We start from the raw sequence: 17,872 nt of genomic DNA, 5'->3' as shown, positions 1-17,872 counted from the left end.
TTCAATCTTTCATCTTTCTTGGTGGTTTTCTCACCCCACTTGGCTCAGTGTAAAGAGCCTGGGCTTGGGAGTCAGAGGTCATGGGTTCGAATCCCGGTTATGCCACTTGTCAGCTGTGTGACTGTGGGCAAGTCACTTAACTTCTCTGTGCCTCACTTCCCTCATCTGTAAAATGGGGATGAAGACTGTGAGCCTCACATGGGACAACCTGATGACCCTGTATCTATCCCAGCGCTTAGAATAATGCTCTACATATAGTAAGCGCTTAATAAATACCAACATTATCATCTTCCTCCTTTCATTGTCCTTTACTCACAATAGGCCCTTTGAGTTAGTCTTTTTATTTAACATGTAGTTCTGATTGCTAGGTAAACTCTTTTTTTTTACATTGTCCCTGTCCTAATTCACCTCTGGCTACGCCCAATGGCAAAATTCCATTTTTATTGAACTGTGAAGGAGTATGCCCTTCTCAGGATTGCACCTGGAGAGTTTCCAGGACTCTACCAGTCTCAGCTATGGGAGGAAGAGTCAGGCAGAGGGATATCCATTCCATTCCTAGCTTGGGCAGTGGCTAGGGAGTGGAAGGCAATCTGCTATAAATCAAAACTCACCTGGGCTGGGCAGCAATGCACGGAACAGTGTTGAGGGCGGAGACTCAAGTTTACTGCACGGAAGAAGGAAATGGTAAAACACTTACATATTTTTACCAAGAAAATGCTATGGATACTCTACCGGAACAATTGTGGATTGGGGTGAGATGTTCTGGGAGAGATATGTCATCCATGGAGTGGCTGTGGGTCAGAGGCGACTCGACATCATAAGCCAAAACAAAAAGGATTATGGGATGTTAGGGTAGTAGATCTTTACAGTCTTATAGGGATTTTTAATGGTATTTATTAAGTGCTTACTATGTGCCAGGCACTGTACCAAGCACTAGGGCGAATACAAGACAATTGGATTAGACACAGTCTCTGTGCCATATACAGCTCACAGTTTTAATGCCCATTTTACTGATGAGGTACCTGAGGCACGAAGAAGATATGTGAATTGCCCAAAGTCACACAGTAGGGAAGTGGTAGAGGCAGGATTAGAACCCAGGTCCTGTGACTCCCAGGCTGGTACCTTTTCCATTAAGCCATGTTGCTTCTTATGAATGCATATGATCAAATTTAAATCTGAGCTGTAGTCACTAGGAGAGCAATTACAGTTTGAGGAACCTGGAACCATCCTAGTGAGTTCTTTATTGAGGGACTTGTTTATAGTTTTTCATTTCAGTTTGCTCTTGGGTTCTTACTTTCCCTGTCCTCTCCAATTACTTCAGTTCTCCAATATTTGTCATCAGTAAGGACTCACCTTAGACCATGCTTTAGATTTTTATCTTCAGCAGAACAGCCTGATTCTTGTTGACTTCTTTGTCAGATGTTGTATCCTTTAAGGTTTGTTCAGCAAAGATGATAAGGGCATTTTATATGTACTAAGTCTCCTAGGGAGTGCCTCAGTGTTTCATTTTCATCTTCTGCTGACTTGAGCAAAACCATTTTATTTATTTTGGAAGGCTCATTATGCATCCCTAGGGTGTGCAAGTGTATAATTGCCTTTCCTAACAGACTTTAGTCTTTATGGGTAAAAGTGTCCCAAAATTTAAAATAGGAGTTTATAGGAAATTCTGCTTTGTCATGCAAATGCATTTCTCAAAATGGCATTATTTTTCACTTCCATGAAGAGGAAAGTAAATCACTAATAAGGTTTTAATCCTAAATTTTGCTAAACTTGCCTAAATACTCTAGTGTGCATATTTTACTTTCAGGACTAGAGAACACTTTTTCTAGTCATAGGATGCCTAAGTCCATTCAGATGCTATTTTGATTTTTCCATTTTTGATACATGCCTCAGGCTTTTTATACTCAAGGGTAAATTGTATCAGTTTCACTGAAGGCAATTCTCAGCAACCTGAATTTCCCAGAACTGATGATCTCCATATATTCCTGTTTCACTGTTCACCTTCCCAGTGCCATTGACCTGATATAATTTATCTGTAACTAAGTGTAGACCTATCAATTGGTTGTTAAGAGAGACAAACTTAGTTCCTTTATTTTCCCTGATGCAAAAAAATCCCAATCTCCTCTTCTTTAAAGGGGGTTGTACTGGTGTCTGATCCAGGTCAACCTCAGAGCACTGAAAATCTTTCATGGAGAATATCCTACTGGGCCCCTGCTTTTGGCATTCTCCCCCTGAAAAAATAAGCTCTTTAACTAACCTTTAGCATGATGAAGATTTTTCTATTTAATAATAATAATTATGGTATTTGTTAAGTGCTTATTATGTGCTGAACACTGTTCTAAGCACTGGCGTAGATACAGGGTATTCAGATTGTCCCATGTGGGGCTCACACTTCTTAATCCCCATTTTTACAGATGAGGTAACTGAGGCCCAGAGAAGTTAAGTGACTTGCCCAAGGTCACACAGCAGAAAAGTGGCAGAGCTGGGATTAGAACCCACAACCTCTGACTCCCAAGCCCATGCTCTTTCCACTAAATCGCACTGCTTCTCTAATTCATTAATCTAATTTAATTAATTGAATCTAATTGAATCCAATTTAATTAATCTATTTAGTTGAGAAAGAATCATCTCGAATATTTCAGATTGTTGGCCTTAACATTTTAACACTTCAGAGGGTACTACGTTGCATTTGTTGAATCCAGGGTCCTCTTGCAAAGGAGGGGCCCAGTTTGGCCAAACTGCCAGACACTCCCAAGGTCTAAAAAGTATGGAAGTGCCACAAGAGTTTCAAAAAAACTCAATTCCAGTGGCGTCACTCTTCATTTTTGCTTTGAGGCCAAGTTTGAGGCTATTCTCCAAGGGGAGGGAGTGGAAAAGGCAGGAAAGTGCATTGATGCAAGCTATCCCAAACCACTTCCTAGTTGCAGTCCCCCCTTCCTCCATCCACCATCTCCCCAGCTGAGCTCCAGGGCAGGTTTACAATGCTCTGGACTGGGGCTAGTCACCTGATCAGGATGGTACCTATTCTGGCAAAACCCCTGGAGTAGCTCTCCCTCCCATTCAAGTACATGGTTCAGACATTTCATAAATTAGGAAGCAGAAATGGATTGGGCCCTAACCAGGCTGAATTAGATGGGCAGATAGCGGGGATTGCATAGTGGTCAGCTGCTGGAATCTGCATTTCACCACAGTACCCAGTGGAGAATGCTCTTTAATAGTCTAACTTTATGGAGAGCCTAGAGGAATTGAGACAGAGAGGTTGTCCCAGTCCATTGATACCAAGGGTGCACTATTTATTTGTGTAAACTATAGAGAGTAAACTTTTTTTTGATAGCTTATTTGAAAAAAAATGCCAGCATACTCTCTCAAACTCTAACCTTAATAATTAGCCATTTTTATGCTTGGTTAGAAAAAGGACTGGACTGGTTCTGAAAATCTTCCTGAGGTACCCATGTTTGAAGGCAGGAGAGCAAAGATATGGAATAGATTGAGGAACAGCAATTCCTTTGCTTTTATCTGCTGCACTTCTCTCTTGTTCCCAACAGCTCCTTGTCTTCTCTGAGCTCTGGTCAAGCCAGAAGCTGCTTGGAGACACATCTGTCCAACAAGGCCCATAAAGGACTGCTAGGATTTTCTTGGCCTCATGGTGGGTCAGACCTGCCCCATGAGAGCGCATCATTTTTCTGAAGTTTTGGAAAACTCAGAAACAGTTTCATTTTTTGGAAACAAATCAACTTCCTTGAACTTCTGTCTTTTTTCCTTTCCCTCCCTTGTATTCTTAGAGTCCTCAGCTTGTTCACTGCCATTATCTTGTTGACTGCAGTCTTCCTTTCCTTTAAGATCTTGAATTTAACCATCTTGTGATTGTTCCCTCCAAGGTTTCCATTCATCCATTTTAAGCTTTTCAAACAATTTCTGCCTGTCAATAGTAATCTACCAGATCAAGCTAGAGACCTGCCCTGGTTGTTGTACTCTGACTTTCTTTCACCAAGAAATCTTCCCTGCCGCCATTCAAAAGCTTGGGTGACTTCTGGAGGCCTACCAAACCACTTTTCCCAGGGTCTCCCATCCCCACTGGATATGACCAAGCCGGAGATTTCCAAAGAAGGCTTCCATGAACCTTCTCTTTCAGCTGAAGAGCTCTAGAACAAACTCTCATCATCACCTGAATTAAAGGAAACCAGTAGATTTATGGCAGCAAAGATGCAATAATAATAATAATGGTGGTGTTTATTAAACACTGTATGTCAAGCACTGTGTTAAATGCTGGAGTAAATACACAGTAAGGACAAAAGAGCAAGAAAGATGTCATTTTTCTAAACAAATCTCTTCTACAGCTCAGACCTCTCTTCCCAGATCAGTGAACATTTCAGACAATCAATCAATGGTATTTGAGTGCTTACTGTGTATAGAGCACTGAACTAAGTGCTTGGGACAGTACAGTATAACACCATTCAGTCCCTGTCCACAACGAGCGTACAGTCTAGAGGGGGCGAAAGGTATTAATATAAATAAATAAATTACAAATATGTACCTAAGTGCTGTGGGGATGAAGGAGAAGTGAATAATGGGAATAATAATAATCAGGGCAATGCACAAGGGAGTGGGAGAAGAAGAAATGAGAGCTTAGTCAGGGAAGGCCTCTTGGAGGAGATGTGGCTTCAGTAAGGCTTTGAAAGTGGGAAGAGTGTCTGTCGGATATGAAGCAGCATGGTGTAGTGGATAGAGCACAGGTCTGTAAGTCAGTAGGTCATGCGTTCTAATCCTACTTTCACCTCTGGTCTGCAGTGTACCTTGGACAAGTCACTTCATTTCTCTGTGCCTCAATTACCTCATCTGTAAAATGGGGATTGAAAATACCAGCCCCATAGGGGACAGGGACTATGTCTAACCTTAGTGCAGTGCCTGACACATAGTAAGTGCTTAACAAATACCACAATTATTACTAGAAGAGGGAAGGCATTCCAGGCCAGAGGTAGGATGTAGGTGAGACGCTGGCAGCAAAATGGACAAGAATAGGTTGGCATTAGAGGAACGAAGTGTATCGGCTGTGCGGTAGTAGGAGCAGTGAGGTGAGGTAAGAGGGGGCAAGGTGATTGAGTGCTTTAAAGCCGATGGTGAGGAGTCTCTGATACAGAGGTGAATGGTAAACCACTGGAGGTTCTTGAGGGGTTGGGAAACATGGCCTGAACATTTCTGTACTACAGTGTGTGTTTTCTTACCATGGGGGTCTGCAAGAGAACTGATAGTACCAAACACATGTAACCAGATCTCATTTTAGATATTTTCAGTACTAGGACAGGATCATAAGATTGGAAGGGATTTCAGAGGTCATCTCATCTAATGCAGTTCTCTGCATCCAACCAAGATACCCTGATGTGATCACATACCAGTGGATGTGCATCCATTTCTTAAAAGATCCCCAGGGCCAGAGGTTCTATTACCTTTCTTGGAAAATGATGTAATATTCATTTTTCATTTTCAGGTAAATTTCAAGAAGATTGATAAGATACTCCATCTTAGTTATATAACACATGTGCTTCATAAATATTAGAATTTGGGATAGATCCATGGACTACATATATTCACTGTCAGTCCCAACTCTTGCCTTTAGTATAATATATGTGGCAAATCAGTTGGCTTGTAATAGTCCAGAAAATAAGGGAACATCCCTGTTCCTTAGATTTAGTTTATGATGTTGGATTGTGTGATCTTGCAAAACTTTATGCAGTGTCATAAAATTATGAAAACTCTATACGAACCTCAGTGCAGTAAATTTGTTGGAGCGGACCCTTTTTTTACAATAGTATCTGTCCTTGGAGTCACTCTCTACAGGACTTATCTGTGCTATGCCATAAAACAATTTTGTAGCCTGCTGTATGGATCAAGAGGCTCTGGGATGCCAACTTTCACAGTTGTGGAGCAATTATTAAGTAAGCGGGAGACCTCAGTTCAATCCAGTCAGAGCTGCCTTACTTTATCTTGTTTTAAAGGAGAATTTCTTTTTTTGACCTCCAAAATGGCAGCGGGCTCTAGTGTAGATAGTCACATTCTCTTTTGGCAGGTTTCATTTTTCCAACCGGTTGCTCAATTTTCTTAAATCTACTCATAGGAACTGAAAGAATCATTTCAAACTGTTGGGGGACCTTGCAGGTTGAACTGTAAACTTGAAATTCTGAGTTAGTTCATAATTGATCAAGCAGTCTTCTCTTTTATAGCACACTCTATCAGGCTCTTTCCTTCTGTTGTTGTCTGCCTGTGCCTCAGCTTCCTGTCTTAAGTGGCTTTTTAGCTATCAGTTGCAGCCCTTTCATGAACAGGTGAAAGTGTCTAAAGGAGCACCCTTTAATTCAGCAGTCTGCACAATTGTCTTTAAACTTCAGGCTTTTATTTTGTTGTAGGTCTCTGACATATTCTGTGGTTGCTTATTCTATCGTACTACCAGTGATGTTTATTTAGCACAGCTGGCTAGGATTTGAGTTTTACATGGGCTTGGAAGACAGTAGACCACAGTTCTGACACCAGCTCTGCCTCTTGCCTTTGTGACCTTGGGCAAGTCACTTAGCTTCTCAGGGCCTCAGTTTCCTCAACTGCAGAATGGGGATTCAATACCTGTTCTCCTTCTTATTTAGACTGTGAAACCCCATATAGGTCAGGGACCATGTCCATCCTGATTAACTTGTGTCTCCTCAGCGCTTAGCACAGTACTTGGCACATAGTAGGGGCTTAAGAAATACAGTTTTCATTGTGTAGAGAGAAGAGATGAACAGAGAAATGTCCTAGTCCCTGCAAGCCCACAAAATATTGTGATTGTTTTTGTATTCATACTTCCTATTCAGAGAGAGCATCACCAATGATGAAATTCACCAATGGGAATGCCACTGTCTCGACCACATTTCGCACAATCACACACACAGAGATTGCCCCTTGTTATGCTGTCATGCTTGGAAATAGTTCTTGGCACTGCCAGAAACACTTCTGCCTCCTAGTCTCATGATCTTCATGAAGCACCTACTTTTAAAAACTGCTTTTTTTGTGACTGTAGAGCGCCACATGTCTTATCTGTACCAGCTGACTCCAATTTCCCACTAAGATGCAGCATTATCCGGGGCTTTAAGTTAAAATGTTTAAATGTTTAAAATGTTGATTCTTAAAATGTTTCCTTGGTCCTCCATCAAGCAATGATATTTATTGAGCTCTTACTGTGTGCAGAACACTGTATTAAGGACTTGGGAGAGTACAGTATAACAGAATTGGTAGGCACAGTCTCTGCCTTCGTTGAGTTTACAGTCTAGAAACTGTGTACACACACACACACCACACACACACGATGAGGATGATGGAGTCTCTTTTAGGGATCGAGGGAGCAGCCTCAATCATGCGTAGAGGAATTGATTTTAATGTTAGTGATAGGCTCAGCAGCACTTGCAGGCTGTTCTCCCTGCCAATCATGACCAGGGGTGCCCAATATGAACAGTTGAGTAGACAGAAAGTGATGAACACAGCAAATGCAGGATTTGTTGATGGCTGAAGTGACTGTGGCCAAGTGCCTTCATTGATGATTTATGACTTGCTTACTTTGTGCCAAGCACTATGCTAAGTGCTGGGGTGTAGACAACATGATCATATCAGACACAGGTCCTGTCCGACACAGAGCTCCAAGAGGGAGGGAAACAGGTACCCCATCTACGGATGAGGAAACTGAGACCCAGAGAAGTTGTGACTTGTCCATAGTTAAGGGACAGAGCTTGGATTATAACCGGGTGTCCTAACTTCCAGTTCCATGCTCTTTCCCCTGTAGCATGAGCAGGCAGACACACACACACACACACACACACACACGTCAGAGTCCCTAATTCTGGATGAAGGCTTGCTTCCCAAAGCTTTCACCCAGAAAAGCAGTCTGGCTCCAGCTCCCATGGGATCTACATGACTTTGGAGGAGCAGGTTGGCCCTTGCTAAATGGGCCCGGCAGTCCTAGTTTCTCCATAAACCACTGAGTATGTTTTAATAAGCTGCCTTCGAGTTCCTCCATGGCTTTCTTTGGATATTAGAGGAGGGGATTGCTACTGCAGGCTTTGTTCATCAGTATTTATATAGTGCTTACTATGTGCAGAGCACTGTACTAAGTACTTGGGAGAGTACAATGCGACAGAGTTGGGAGACACATTCCTTACCCACAGTGAACCTACAGTCTAGAAGGGGAGACAAACATTAATGTAAATGATTTATAATATTTAACTTAAAGGTATGTACATAAACTAACTGCACTTTCCTGGGGTGCCCTTTGAGTGCTTTATATTTTTCTCCCAAGAATCACTACCAGTTATTTGACTGGTAAAGAATATTTCCAAATGACCTGCAATAAGGAAAAAAAAACATGGAATAATGTATTATTTTCCTCCATCTCATCAGGGTGACAGTTGCTGTAAATATTGTGACAGCCCATTTAAGGCGAAAGGGGGTGTTATAACATGTTAGCCAATGAATCTAGACATGCTTCTTAACACTAAAAAATGAAATGGACAAAAAAGCAAGACATTTCCCTCCCTTTCTAATCCAACCATCCTGAATAATTCATCAAGGTTGCCTCTTGGAGGGTTCATTCTCTGACCCACACCTTCAGTGAGAATGAATGACAAGAGAATAGGGGAATTTCTTCTAACACAAAGAAAGGAATGAAATTTGCCTGGATATTCAATGGAGCCTTTCCTGGCCCTTTTCTCAATCGAGTGAAAATTCTGCACTTTCTGTCCAGTGAATTATCTTCTTTCTCTTTTCCAGGAATTCTCACCCTAAAAAAAACAGATGAGCTTCTGAAAACCGGAGTGCCTGGCAGCTTTCTGGTTCGGGTCAGTGCCAAAATGAAAGGCTACGTGTTGTCCTATTTATCGAGAGAGGGATGTAAGCATTTCCTTATAGATGCTTCCACAGATTCCTACAGCTTCCTGGGAGTCGACCAGCTGCAGCATCGGACACTGGCAGACTTGGTTGAATATCATAAGGTGATCCTTTTACAGACCTTTTTTTTTGTTGTTTAAACTGTCATTTTTGTTAGACCTCTAAAGAGGAAAGCAGTAAGATGGGCAGACAGGCAAAAAGCTCCATGGAATGAACTAGAGAATTCACCTCTGTGATTAATTTCAATTGGCTTTCCTTGCCTTTAAGCAGAATTCAGTCACTCTCTTCTGTATTGCTTCTATCAGAGGCTTTAGCCAGGTAACTGAAATATAGGAGAGGAAGGAGGGAATAACCTCCTCAGAGATCAAAGTTCTCCCTTGTCAAAGAGGGACTGCTCACAAAAAGCCATCCTTCTTTCAAGTTACCCCTTAAAACCTAATCTAAATCTAATCTAATCTAAACCATGAATTCACTGCAGCAAAATTAAGGTTTTTACAATACTGTAATTTCCTACTTCAAAGTAATGGTTAAATGAGTTTGAATTGGTAGAAGATGGTGTGCTAATTTTTAACATATATAGTACATATCATTGCCAAGAAATAGACAGCTTTGGTGAACCATTATCAGAAACCAATGGGCCCTCACAGTCTGTCCAGTCTAAAATTTTGTTGGCCTTGCCTGCTGCAATAATGCCAAACCTCTCCCCCGCTCTCATCTTGCTTCTCATATTCTAGACTTCAAATACATAATTGACTACACAAGGAAATTGCATGGGGTGGGGATAAATGAAGAATCTGATTATATCCTCACAAAATTTGTAACAGTTCATTTATGGCCTCCTTTTCAACCCTGACATACTACCCCAGCTAATGTTTGCTGCATTTTAGCAGTATGCCATTGGGTCACATTTTTAGGCTTGAGGAACAAGGAGGCCTGACTTGATCAGTTTTGCACGTCTAATGCATCCTGGCTGGTGCAGGAATATGTAAAATTGTACCTGAGTCTTTCCTTTGGGAGAACAAGAGGGAGTTATTGGAGTCTGGGGAAAGTTGAGGGGAGAGGAAGAGTCATGGGGAGAGAAGTCCTAGGGCTGAGAGAGGATCACACTAAGTGCAGGCAGAGGGAGTTGGGGGAAGGGAGCGGGTTTGCTGCTCCAGAGGTGTAGATTCCAAGTATAACTCTATCCTGCCAGCTCCTTGCACTCAACCAGTCAATGAATGGTATTTATTGAGAACTATAGTCTGTATCCTTGGGTGAGCTGGGGGCAGGGACCATGAGGACAGACCATGGGTGATGTCAATCCTGAGTCTCGGTGAAGCTACCTAGCACCGTGGCAGCCCTTGAGGGAATGGCTGGGACTGGGGCCCATGAGTTACCCCCTTTTCAGGTTTGAGTTAAACCTAGACTCCTACTTACACTGGAACCCCAATGTGGGACAGGGATTTTGTCCAACCTAATTCCCTTGTATCAACCCCGGCACTACAGTGCTTGATGCATAGTAAGCACTTAAGTACCATGACAATAATATAATATAACTCTGCCATTTACCTGCTGTGTGACCATGGGCAAGTCACTTAACTTCTTTGTGCCTCAGCTCCCTCATCTGCAAAAGGGGTATACACTATCTCTTCCCTCTCCTACTTAGACTATGAGCCCCATGTTGTATCTTGTTATCTTGTATATACCCTGGCACTTAGTTCAGTGCTTGGCACATAATAAGCGCTTAACAAGCCCAATCATTATCATTATAATGTTATATAATAAATATAATATTATAATGATAATGATAATTCCCACCCCAACAGGATTTCTAAAGTGCACAGACGTGGCTGCAGGGGCATCTGGGGGCTCTCCATTAAGTGGGCTCAGTGGGTTCGTTTTCAAGGATGACTGCCAGCCCTCACACCTTCTAGGTCCCTGCTACTTCAGGACCTGGAGGTGGTGGTTGGTGGGTAGGAGGGGGAAGCAGGGACATAGCTCCATGGAGAGCTCAATCCAAGAGGTGCCTTACCCAAAACTCTGGCCAAAAAAAGTCATGGAACATGCTGTCTCCCCTCCCTCCTTCCCAGAGCATGAGGCCTAGGGTGTATACTTGGTGGAAAGAATTTCAGGATCAGGGAAATCTAGTTCGTTCATTCATTCATTCATTCATTCAGTCAGTCAGTCAGTCAGTCAGTCAGTCGTATTTACTTAGTGCTTACTGTGTGCAGAGCACTGTACTAAGCGCATGGGGGAGTACAATACAACATTGAACAGACACATTCCCTGCCCATAACAAGCTTGTTGTTGAGAGAGAAAAGAAAAAAAATTATTCATTGTCAAAAGTTACCATGGTGCAGTGAAAACTAGAAACTGAGAACATTGTGGGTTAGGAAGTGACTCATTACAGGTTCTCAGGGGCAGAGTAGTTGTCTTTCCTACCTGGGTTAGCTGTGCTCCATGCACACTCTCATCACCTATTTGTTTTCCAGTCTGGTCAACTTAAAGGGTATCAGGTCTAGCTAACAGCATTTTCTTCTGTTACAGGAAGAGCCCATCACTTCCCTGGGAAAAGAGCTGCTTTTGCACCCCTGTGGGCAGCAAGGGCAGACTCTCGACTACCTGCCTCTCTTTGAGTGACACAGTTTTCATCCCCAAATTGTAGAAGGGTCTTCTTTGGATGTAAGAAAAGAAACATTTGTGGAAAGCCAGAACCTTGGGATTAATCATTGGCCATCTAGCCAACAGTCAATCAATAGAAATCAATCAATGGAAATGACCCTTAACATTGTTTGAGATGTTTCTGTGCTGCACAAACTCTAAGATGAATGCAGTTTTAATGGAAAATTATGTTTCTGTCCTGTGATGCTCCTGACAAACAAGATGGAGGATTGCACAAGCTCATTAAGGTACAGGGAACAATTTTAGTGGTTTATACAGAAGAAAATGAACAAAGGAGGAATTATCCCTTTGTAGAGAGAAAGATATCCTTCCAACACAAGTAGCTGGTACAAATTGTTTTATGACCTCTTTATTTCTATTTTCAGTCACCAGCCCTAAAGAATGTAATGTCCTGGATTGTTGCCTAATCAAATTCAGATTTTCATAATTTAGGAAAATAAATTGGCATTTTACTATCAGCAAAATCAGAAGTGGCCTACTGCATCTGGGAAGCAGCATGGCATAGTGGATAGAGCACAGGCATAGGAGTCAGAAGGACCTGGGTTCTCATTCCAGCTCTGCCACTTATTTGCTATGTGACCTTGACAAGTCACTTAACTTCTCTGTGCCTCAGTTATCTCATCTATAAAATGGGGATTAAGACTGTGAGCCCCACATGGGACAGGGACTTTGTCCAACCTGATAAACATGTATCTACCCCAGAGCTTAGAACAGTGCTTGACACTTAGTAAGTGCTTAACAAATGCCACCATTACCATCTGGATAGCAGGAACCCAACAGATGAATACTCTGGCCCACAATTACACATTTCAGATATCATAGGTAGTGGATTGTGGCAAAAGGAAGGAAAAACTTGAAACTGCAAATCTTAACTTTAAAACAAGCCCACAGAAACTTTAAGTGGTGTGTAAACATGTCTGACTTGTGGGCATGCTTAGCTATAACTGTATTGACATTACTTAACATTGCACTAGTTTATTTCAGTATTCACTTTCAAACACGTGTCAATGCTAGTTTATCCCTAGTAGACTTCTCATGACAATGATTCAACAATCCATGAGTGCTTATCAATGCAAGGCATTTTGCTGTACAAATTAAACATGGAAGAAGGTTCTTAAATGACTATTACAAACAGTGGACATAGCTCTCTGATAGACCTGTATTCCTAAAAGAGCTTAAACCAAGGTACTAAAAGTTGTCTTTTTCTAAGCAATCCATCTCTACTGATTAGTGGGATAGACACTTTTAAGTGGTGGACTGTAACAAATACTCCAAAGCAGAACATTTTTTATCACCTATATACTGCAGAAACTAATTTTAAATATTCAAGCTGTCTTCAGAGGAAATAAATGAGGTTTTAAGGAAGGATGACAATCCTTAACAGCCTGGAAAGATCTGGAAATCACTATGTGAGCAGACTGACTTATCCAAGAGTCTAGAAGAAGATAACTCAAAAATATTCTCCAATCTTCAATCCCCGTGAGGGCAGACAGTTCGCATTATTCAATCAAGCAAGTAGGAGCGAAAGACTGTGGACTTTTCCAAAGCCCCGAGAGACCAGGGGGAGGATCAGAACATAGACCTCTTGGCCTCGCCCTGTACTTCAGCTCAGCAACTGCAGCTCAAGAACCCACTGACAATCACTATCAGTGAAGATGGGGTAACCCCTTCTGCCAGGGTTACCCCAGCGCTTATTACAGTGCCTGGCACATAGTAAGCACTTAAATACCATCATCATCATCATTCCAACTAACCTCACCTCCCAGACTTCTTGGGAAGATTAGCTACTGCAATAAATAAAAGTAGTTCATACCTGTGGATCTCACATGCCGAAAAACTTGTCCAGTTGTGATTTCCCACATGATAGGTTAGTGGTAGAGAAGGGGTGAGGTTGTTTTTAACATTTCAGTCCACCTCAGTGCAGTGAAGTTAGGAAGGATATGAACAGTTGCAACTCTTCACTCCTCTACCTTCTCAGGGGGAAGGGTGAGGGGATCCACAATGGGAGCCTTGTAGACATTCTTCACCAGAGCAAAGCTCTTCCTGGGTCCAGGCTGCTGCCACTGTAAGGGAGGAAAAAAAGGATAAGGCAGACCCAACCCATCACGTGGCTTCCAGTTAGGGACTGTCGCACAGCAGACTGTCTCATGTAAGCAGATCTTGGCCACGACAATCTCGGGATCCCACAGTGAGACAACCTACCCTTTGTGTTGTACTGAACATCTGAGTTGCCAGAATGGAAGGTTGTCACTGCTGCTGAGTGGTTGTGCGGAAATATGTGTCCAGTTTTCTCAGTGGCATGGCTCTGGCTGTCTCTTGTGGTTTGGGTCACATTGGATATGGATCCTGGGGTGACCAAGCGACCAGACCAGAGACAATGATCTTGGAAAACCTGGAGCCCCCTCTTCCTACATTTTCCTGTTCTCCCCTCCCATTGCCTGTTTGGGTCCAATGTCCATCTTTGCCAAAAACTACAGAACATGTCTGAGTACAGTAAACTATGAGCGGGCCCAAAATCTAGCCCGTTTGAACCACAAATGGCTTTGGGTGGGTTCAGACCTCTAAGTCCCACCTCTGATGGGAGGAAGCCTTCTGGAAGAGCTAGAAATTGCCAGGGCTGACTCGGGCCTGAAAATATATTAAGTCAAATGCATCCAGCCATGGCCTATACTTCTGAACTCAGGCAAGAGCACTGGGCTTGGAGGCAGAAGGCCAGGGTTCTGTTTCCCATTGTGTCACTTTCAGTGTGACCTGGGGCAAGTCCTTTTACTTATTGATGTCTTGGTGCATCCACCTGTAAAATGAGGAGAATGCAACTTCCTGCCTTCCTACTGCATGGACCATGTAAGGGAAAAGTGTGAACAGCACAGGGTGTTGGGTGGGTCATGTAGTCACATTTGGAGCCATTCAGTCAGGTCCTGAGTGCACCGACATGATGGTCCCCCACCAGGGTGGGGAGTGATTCCTGGTGGCTGGAAGACCACAGGCCAGTGTATCATACTGAGGAACATGATAGGAGCCAAATGAAGCCTAGCATGGCCACAGTGCCCTCTGTGTCCATCTCGGCTCGCTCCTCTCATCATTCGCCTGGTCCCTGGCCCAACTCTTGCCCCATGACAGCGGCTCAGAGGAGACACTGTGGGTGAGCGAGGACAAAGGAAGAGTAGCCAGACCCGAAGAAGTGGGTATCTGGCACTGGGTGGTCACTGGCCTGCCAGGATCCTGGGTCTGGGGGGCTTATGGCAACGGGGCTGGGCTGGGGGTGGGGGGTAAGGGGGGTGGCCTCACTGTGGACCTGGCAGACCACGGGCTGTTCTGGGTCCTGCACCATTTCCCCAGGCCCTTCCCGTTGCTCGGCCCAGTCCAGTCTCCTGCCGGTGTCACCGCCTCCTGTTTCAAGTCTTCATTGGTGCCGTTGCCCAGGTGTCACCTTGCCTCTCGCTTCTTCTTCTGCTTCCGGTTCATAGCTGAGAGGAAGGAGAGCATCAGCATCATCCGCATGCCTGTATGCCTCCTTCCTGGCAGCCCAGACCCTCTGCTGGAGAAAAGAGAGGTGGAGGGATGGGGTGCCAAAGTAGGAGACTGTGGCAGAGGACGCCCAAGGAAGTTGGGGGAAGCTCCCTACCCTCTATCCTTTCTCGCTGAAGTTCTTGCTCTCAGCACCCTCTCCACTCCAAAACCCCACACCCTCAGCACCCCCTCCTCCACCAATCCTCATATCCTCAGCACCCCCTCTTCCAATCTCCACATCTTCAGCAACCCCTCCCTCCTCCAAACCCCACACTCCTCTACCAAACTCCCTCTCCTCTACCAAACCTCTTACCCTCAGCATGGCTAGCCCCAGACCACCACCAAAGCCGGCTTCCTGTGCTGTTGCTTGGCCTCGGCTAGGCTCCTGCCATTTCAAAGCTTCTCCATCCTCTTACAGTTCAGGTCTCTCCTCCATGGGGTAATACTTCCACCACTCTAGACTGTGTAAGCTCATTGTGGGCAGGAAACGTGCCTACCAACTGTTATTGTGTACTCTCTCCAGCGCTTAGTACAATGCTCTGCACACAGTAAGCACTCAATAAATACCATTTATTGAGAATGTGAGAATGTGATAGAAATACAAGGTTAAGTTTATAAACCATTTTGGAAAGGAATAAGAGCATTAATGGGCTTTACTAAGGGAAGACCTCATTAGTACAGTCCTTTGCAGAACTAAAATGCTAACAACCCTAAGACCAACAGGGAAACAGAAGCAACTGCTGTGCTTTCAACAAGGAGATGTTTGATCTTCTCTGAATCACAGACCCAATCCTTGCAATGTTACCTTTTGGTTGACCGGCCCACTGGGTAACTAACCTTGTTGGGTTTAGTAAGGGCAGATAACAAGAGTGACAATTTGAGTTGAAATTATTTTTTAAAAAAAACTCATGAAACAAGTGTGGAATGGACCATTCACTAACTGCCTTCCAGCGCAAGAAAAAATAGTTTGCTGTCAGCTGTGTAAGCTGCAGGCTTCCATCCACTGGGAGCCTGGAAATAGCCCAGGGTGGATTCTCCAAATATGTGTAGGAACAAGTTTCCATTTTGCAGCTTCTCCCACTTCCTTTCTTGAAGAAATGGTCATGGGCGGGGAGCTTTTGGGGCAGAGAAGATTGTCAGGGTTCAAATCCCAAGGTATTTCCATCAGTGACCTTCAGGCAGGAAAGTATGCTTTAGAGTCAAAGCAGCCGCCCTTGCCTTGTCGTTAGCCCCACCCCACACCTCTCAGCACTGTTCCAAGCCTGAGACCAACATGTTCAGGCCTATGTCCATCAGTTTGCCTAGAAGGGGTTTGACTGCCATTAGTTTGGGGCCTGAACCATTGTTTTTCTCCAGTTGGAAGGATGCTCTTTCATAAAGCCTTTGAGCAACTCCCCACTCCTATCCCTCAAACCAAGCAAGAGCCTACTAATACAAATTTACTGACTGGGGCGGTTTAGCCGGCGCCCTGGGAGAATCCCAGGGGACATGATCACCAATTCCTCTGTTGCTCAACCACACAGACCTGGGATTTTTCAGTGAGTCATAGGCACTAAAGAAATGAGAACTGTTTAACCGAAAAAGTGATCTGGGTGGCTGGAGGGTGTTGCCAAACTGTTCTCCTTTAAAGACAGGGCCTGGTCCCTCCTGGGGAGTGCCTGTGATCTGAGATATTTGAAGATGGCATCACTCACGTGCCACTGGGGGAGAGGGACCATACAGTGCTATGAAGAGGCTGAGATTGCAGCTGTGTTTCAGCTTGTGAAATTTCAACTTCTCTTGGATGTCGGAGCCTCCTGGTGCCACTGAACACTTCATCCCAGGCAAAAGGAACTCTGGCACCAATTCAGCAGATGGAGAGGAAGGGGGATTAAGGCAGTGCATGCCCTGAAGTGGCACCGAGGGCCATACTCTCTCCCAGAGCTGATAAGTACTGTGTTCTTTTGCAGCATCATCCCCAGTTGGGGTCCTTATTAGAACAGCAGATAATCACCTTTGGTTCTTTAACCGCAGCCTCTGGCCAGAAACAGCTTGAGGCCCAATTCAGTTAATTCTTCTGTTGTGGCCCATTCACTGGACTTGGAAGGTAGAAGACACTGGCAGGAGGAAGCAACTGTAGGAATACTTGTGATTTCCCTGGAATGTGGGATAAATAATGCATTGCACTCTACTAGAGTGCTTTTGGTTTCAATTCACTACGGAGCCCAAAATGGCAAGTTTTCTTCTAAACTTCACAACAGATGCCTCGTAAGAAACTGCCCAGGATCAGGCTCTCTGAGCAGCAAGAGCCAGACATATGATGAATTCCTAAGTGAACATCTCCAGCCAATCTTTCTCACATGAAGACCCCAAGTAGGATAATACATGGTTTCTGGACACACAATTACCCTAACCTACACTCTACCTATATATGAGATCTAACCAAAAAACCCCAATGTATCACTGATTTGATGTTCAGCTCCAGATAGACCTAGATATGCAAAAACATCAGACACTTCTGGGAGCCACAAAGGATGGGATCAGGATCGGAGGTGGGGGGGGGGGGGGGGCTGTCAATCTTGATGAGACCCAACAGTCCTGATCAAGCGCTAACTGGAGGCTGGAGGTGAGTTGAAGCTGGGGCAATCAGAACAAACAGTTGTGTGATCACATACAGCATGAGCCATGTTCTACAGAACACTTCACTTTTTCCTTAACATGGGATTTGTCCAGAATGGAACTCCTGTGTTATTAGGAAACTGTGGTTCCCTAGGCCCTACTATATGCGGAGGACTGTACTGGGTGCTTGGAGACTCGAGGA

At 44.0% G+C, this 17,872-nt stretch overlaps 1 protein-coding gene and 1 non-coding gene across 5 annotated transcripts in view; both read left to right on the top strand.

Moving 5' to 3' along the window:
- Nucleotides 1-12,026, top strand: part of SH2D4A (SH2 domain containing 4A) — a 72,418-nt gene extending 60,392 nt beyond the window's left edge. For all 4 annotated transcript variants that reach the window (XM_029066726.2, XM_007664491.3, XM_029066727.2 and 1 more), the window contains 2 exons: nucleotides 8,785-9,005; nucleotides 11,428-12,026. In XM_029066726.2, the coding sequence (XP_028922559.1) occupies nucleotides 8,785-9,005; nucleotides 11,428-11,520 (314 nt within the window). In that variant the 3' untranslated portion in view covers nucleotides 11,521-12,026. The remainder of the gene's footprint in view (nucleotides 1-8,784; nucleotides 9,006-11,427) is intronic.
- On the top strand, nucleotides 464-601 carry LOC114812303. The gene has a single exon (XR_003759959.1). It is a non-coding gene; the product is annotated as a small nucleolar RNA SNORA7 (small nucleolar RNA).
- Nucleotides 12,027-17,872: the final 5,846 nt, after the last annotated feature.

This window comes from Ornithorhynchus anatinus, chromosome 5, assembly GCF_004115215.2.
Source record: "Ornithorhynchus anatinus isolate Pmale09 chromosome 5, mOrnAna1.pri.v4, whole genome shotgun sequence".
Classification (NCBI taxonomy): domain Eukaryota; kingdom Metazoa; phylum Chordata; class Mammalia; order Monotremata; family Ornithorhynchidae; genus Ornithorhynchus; species Ornithorhynchus anatinus.
The sequence above is the reverse complement of the archived record's forward strand: the minus strand, read 5'-3'. Positions and strand labels throughout refer to the sequence as shown.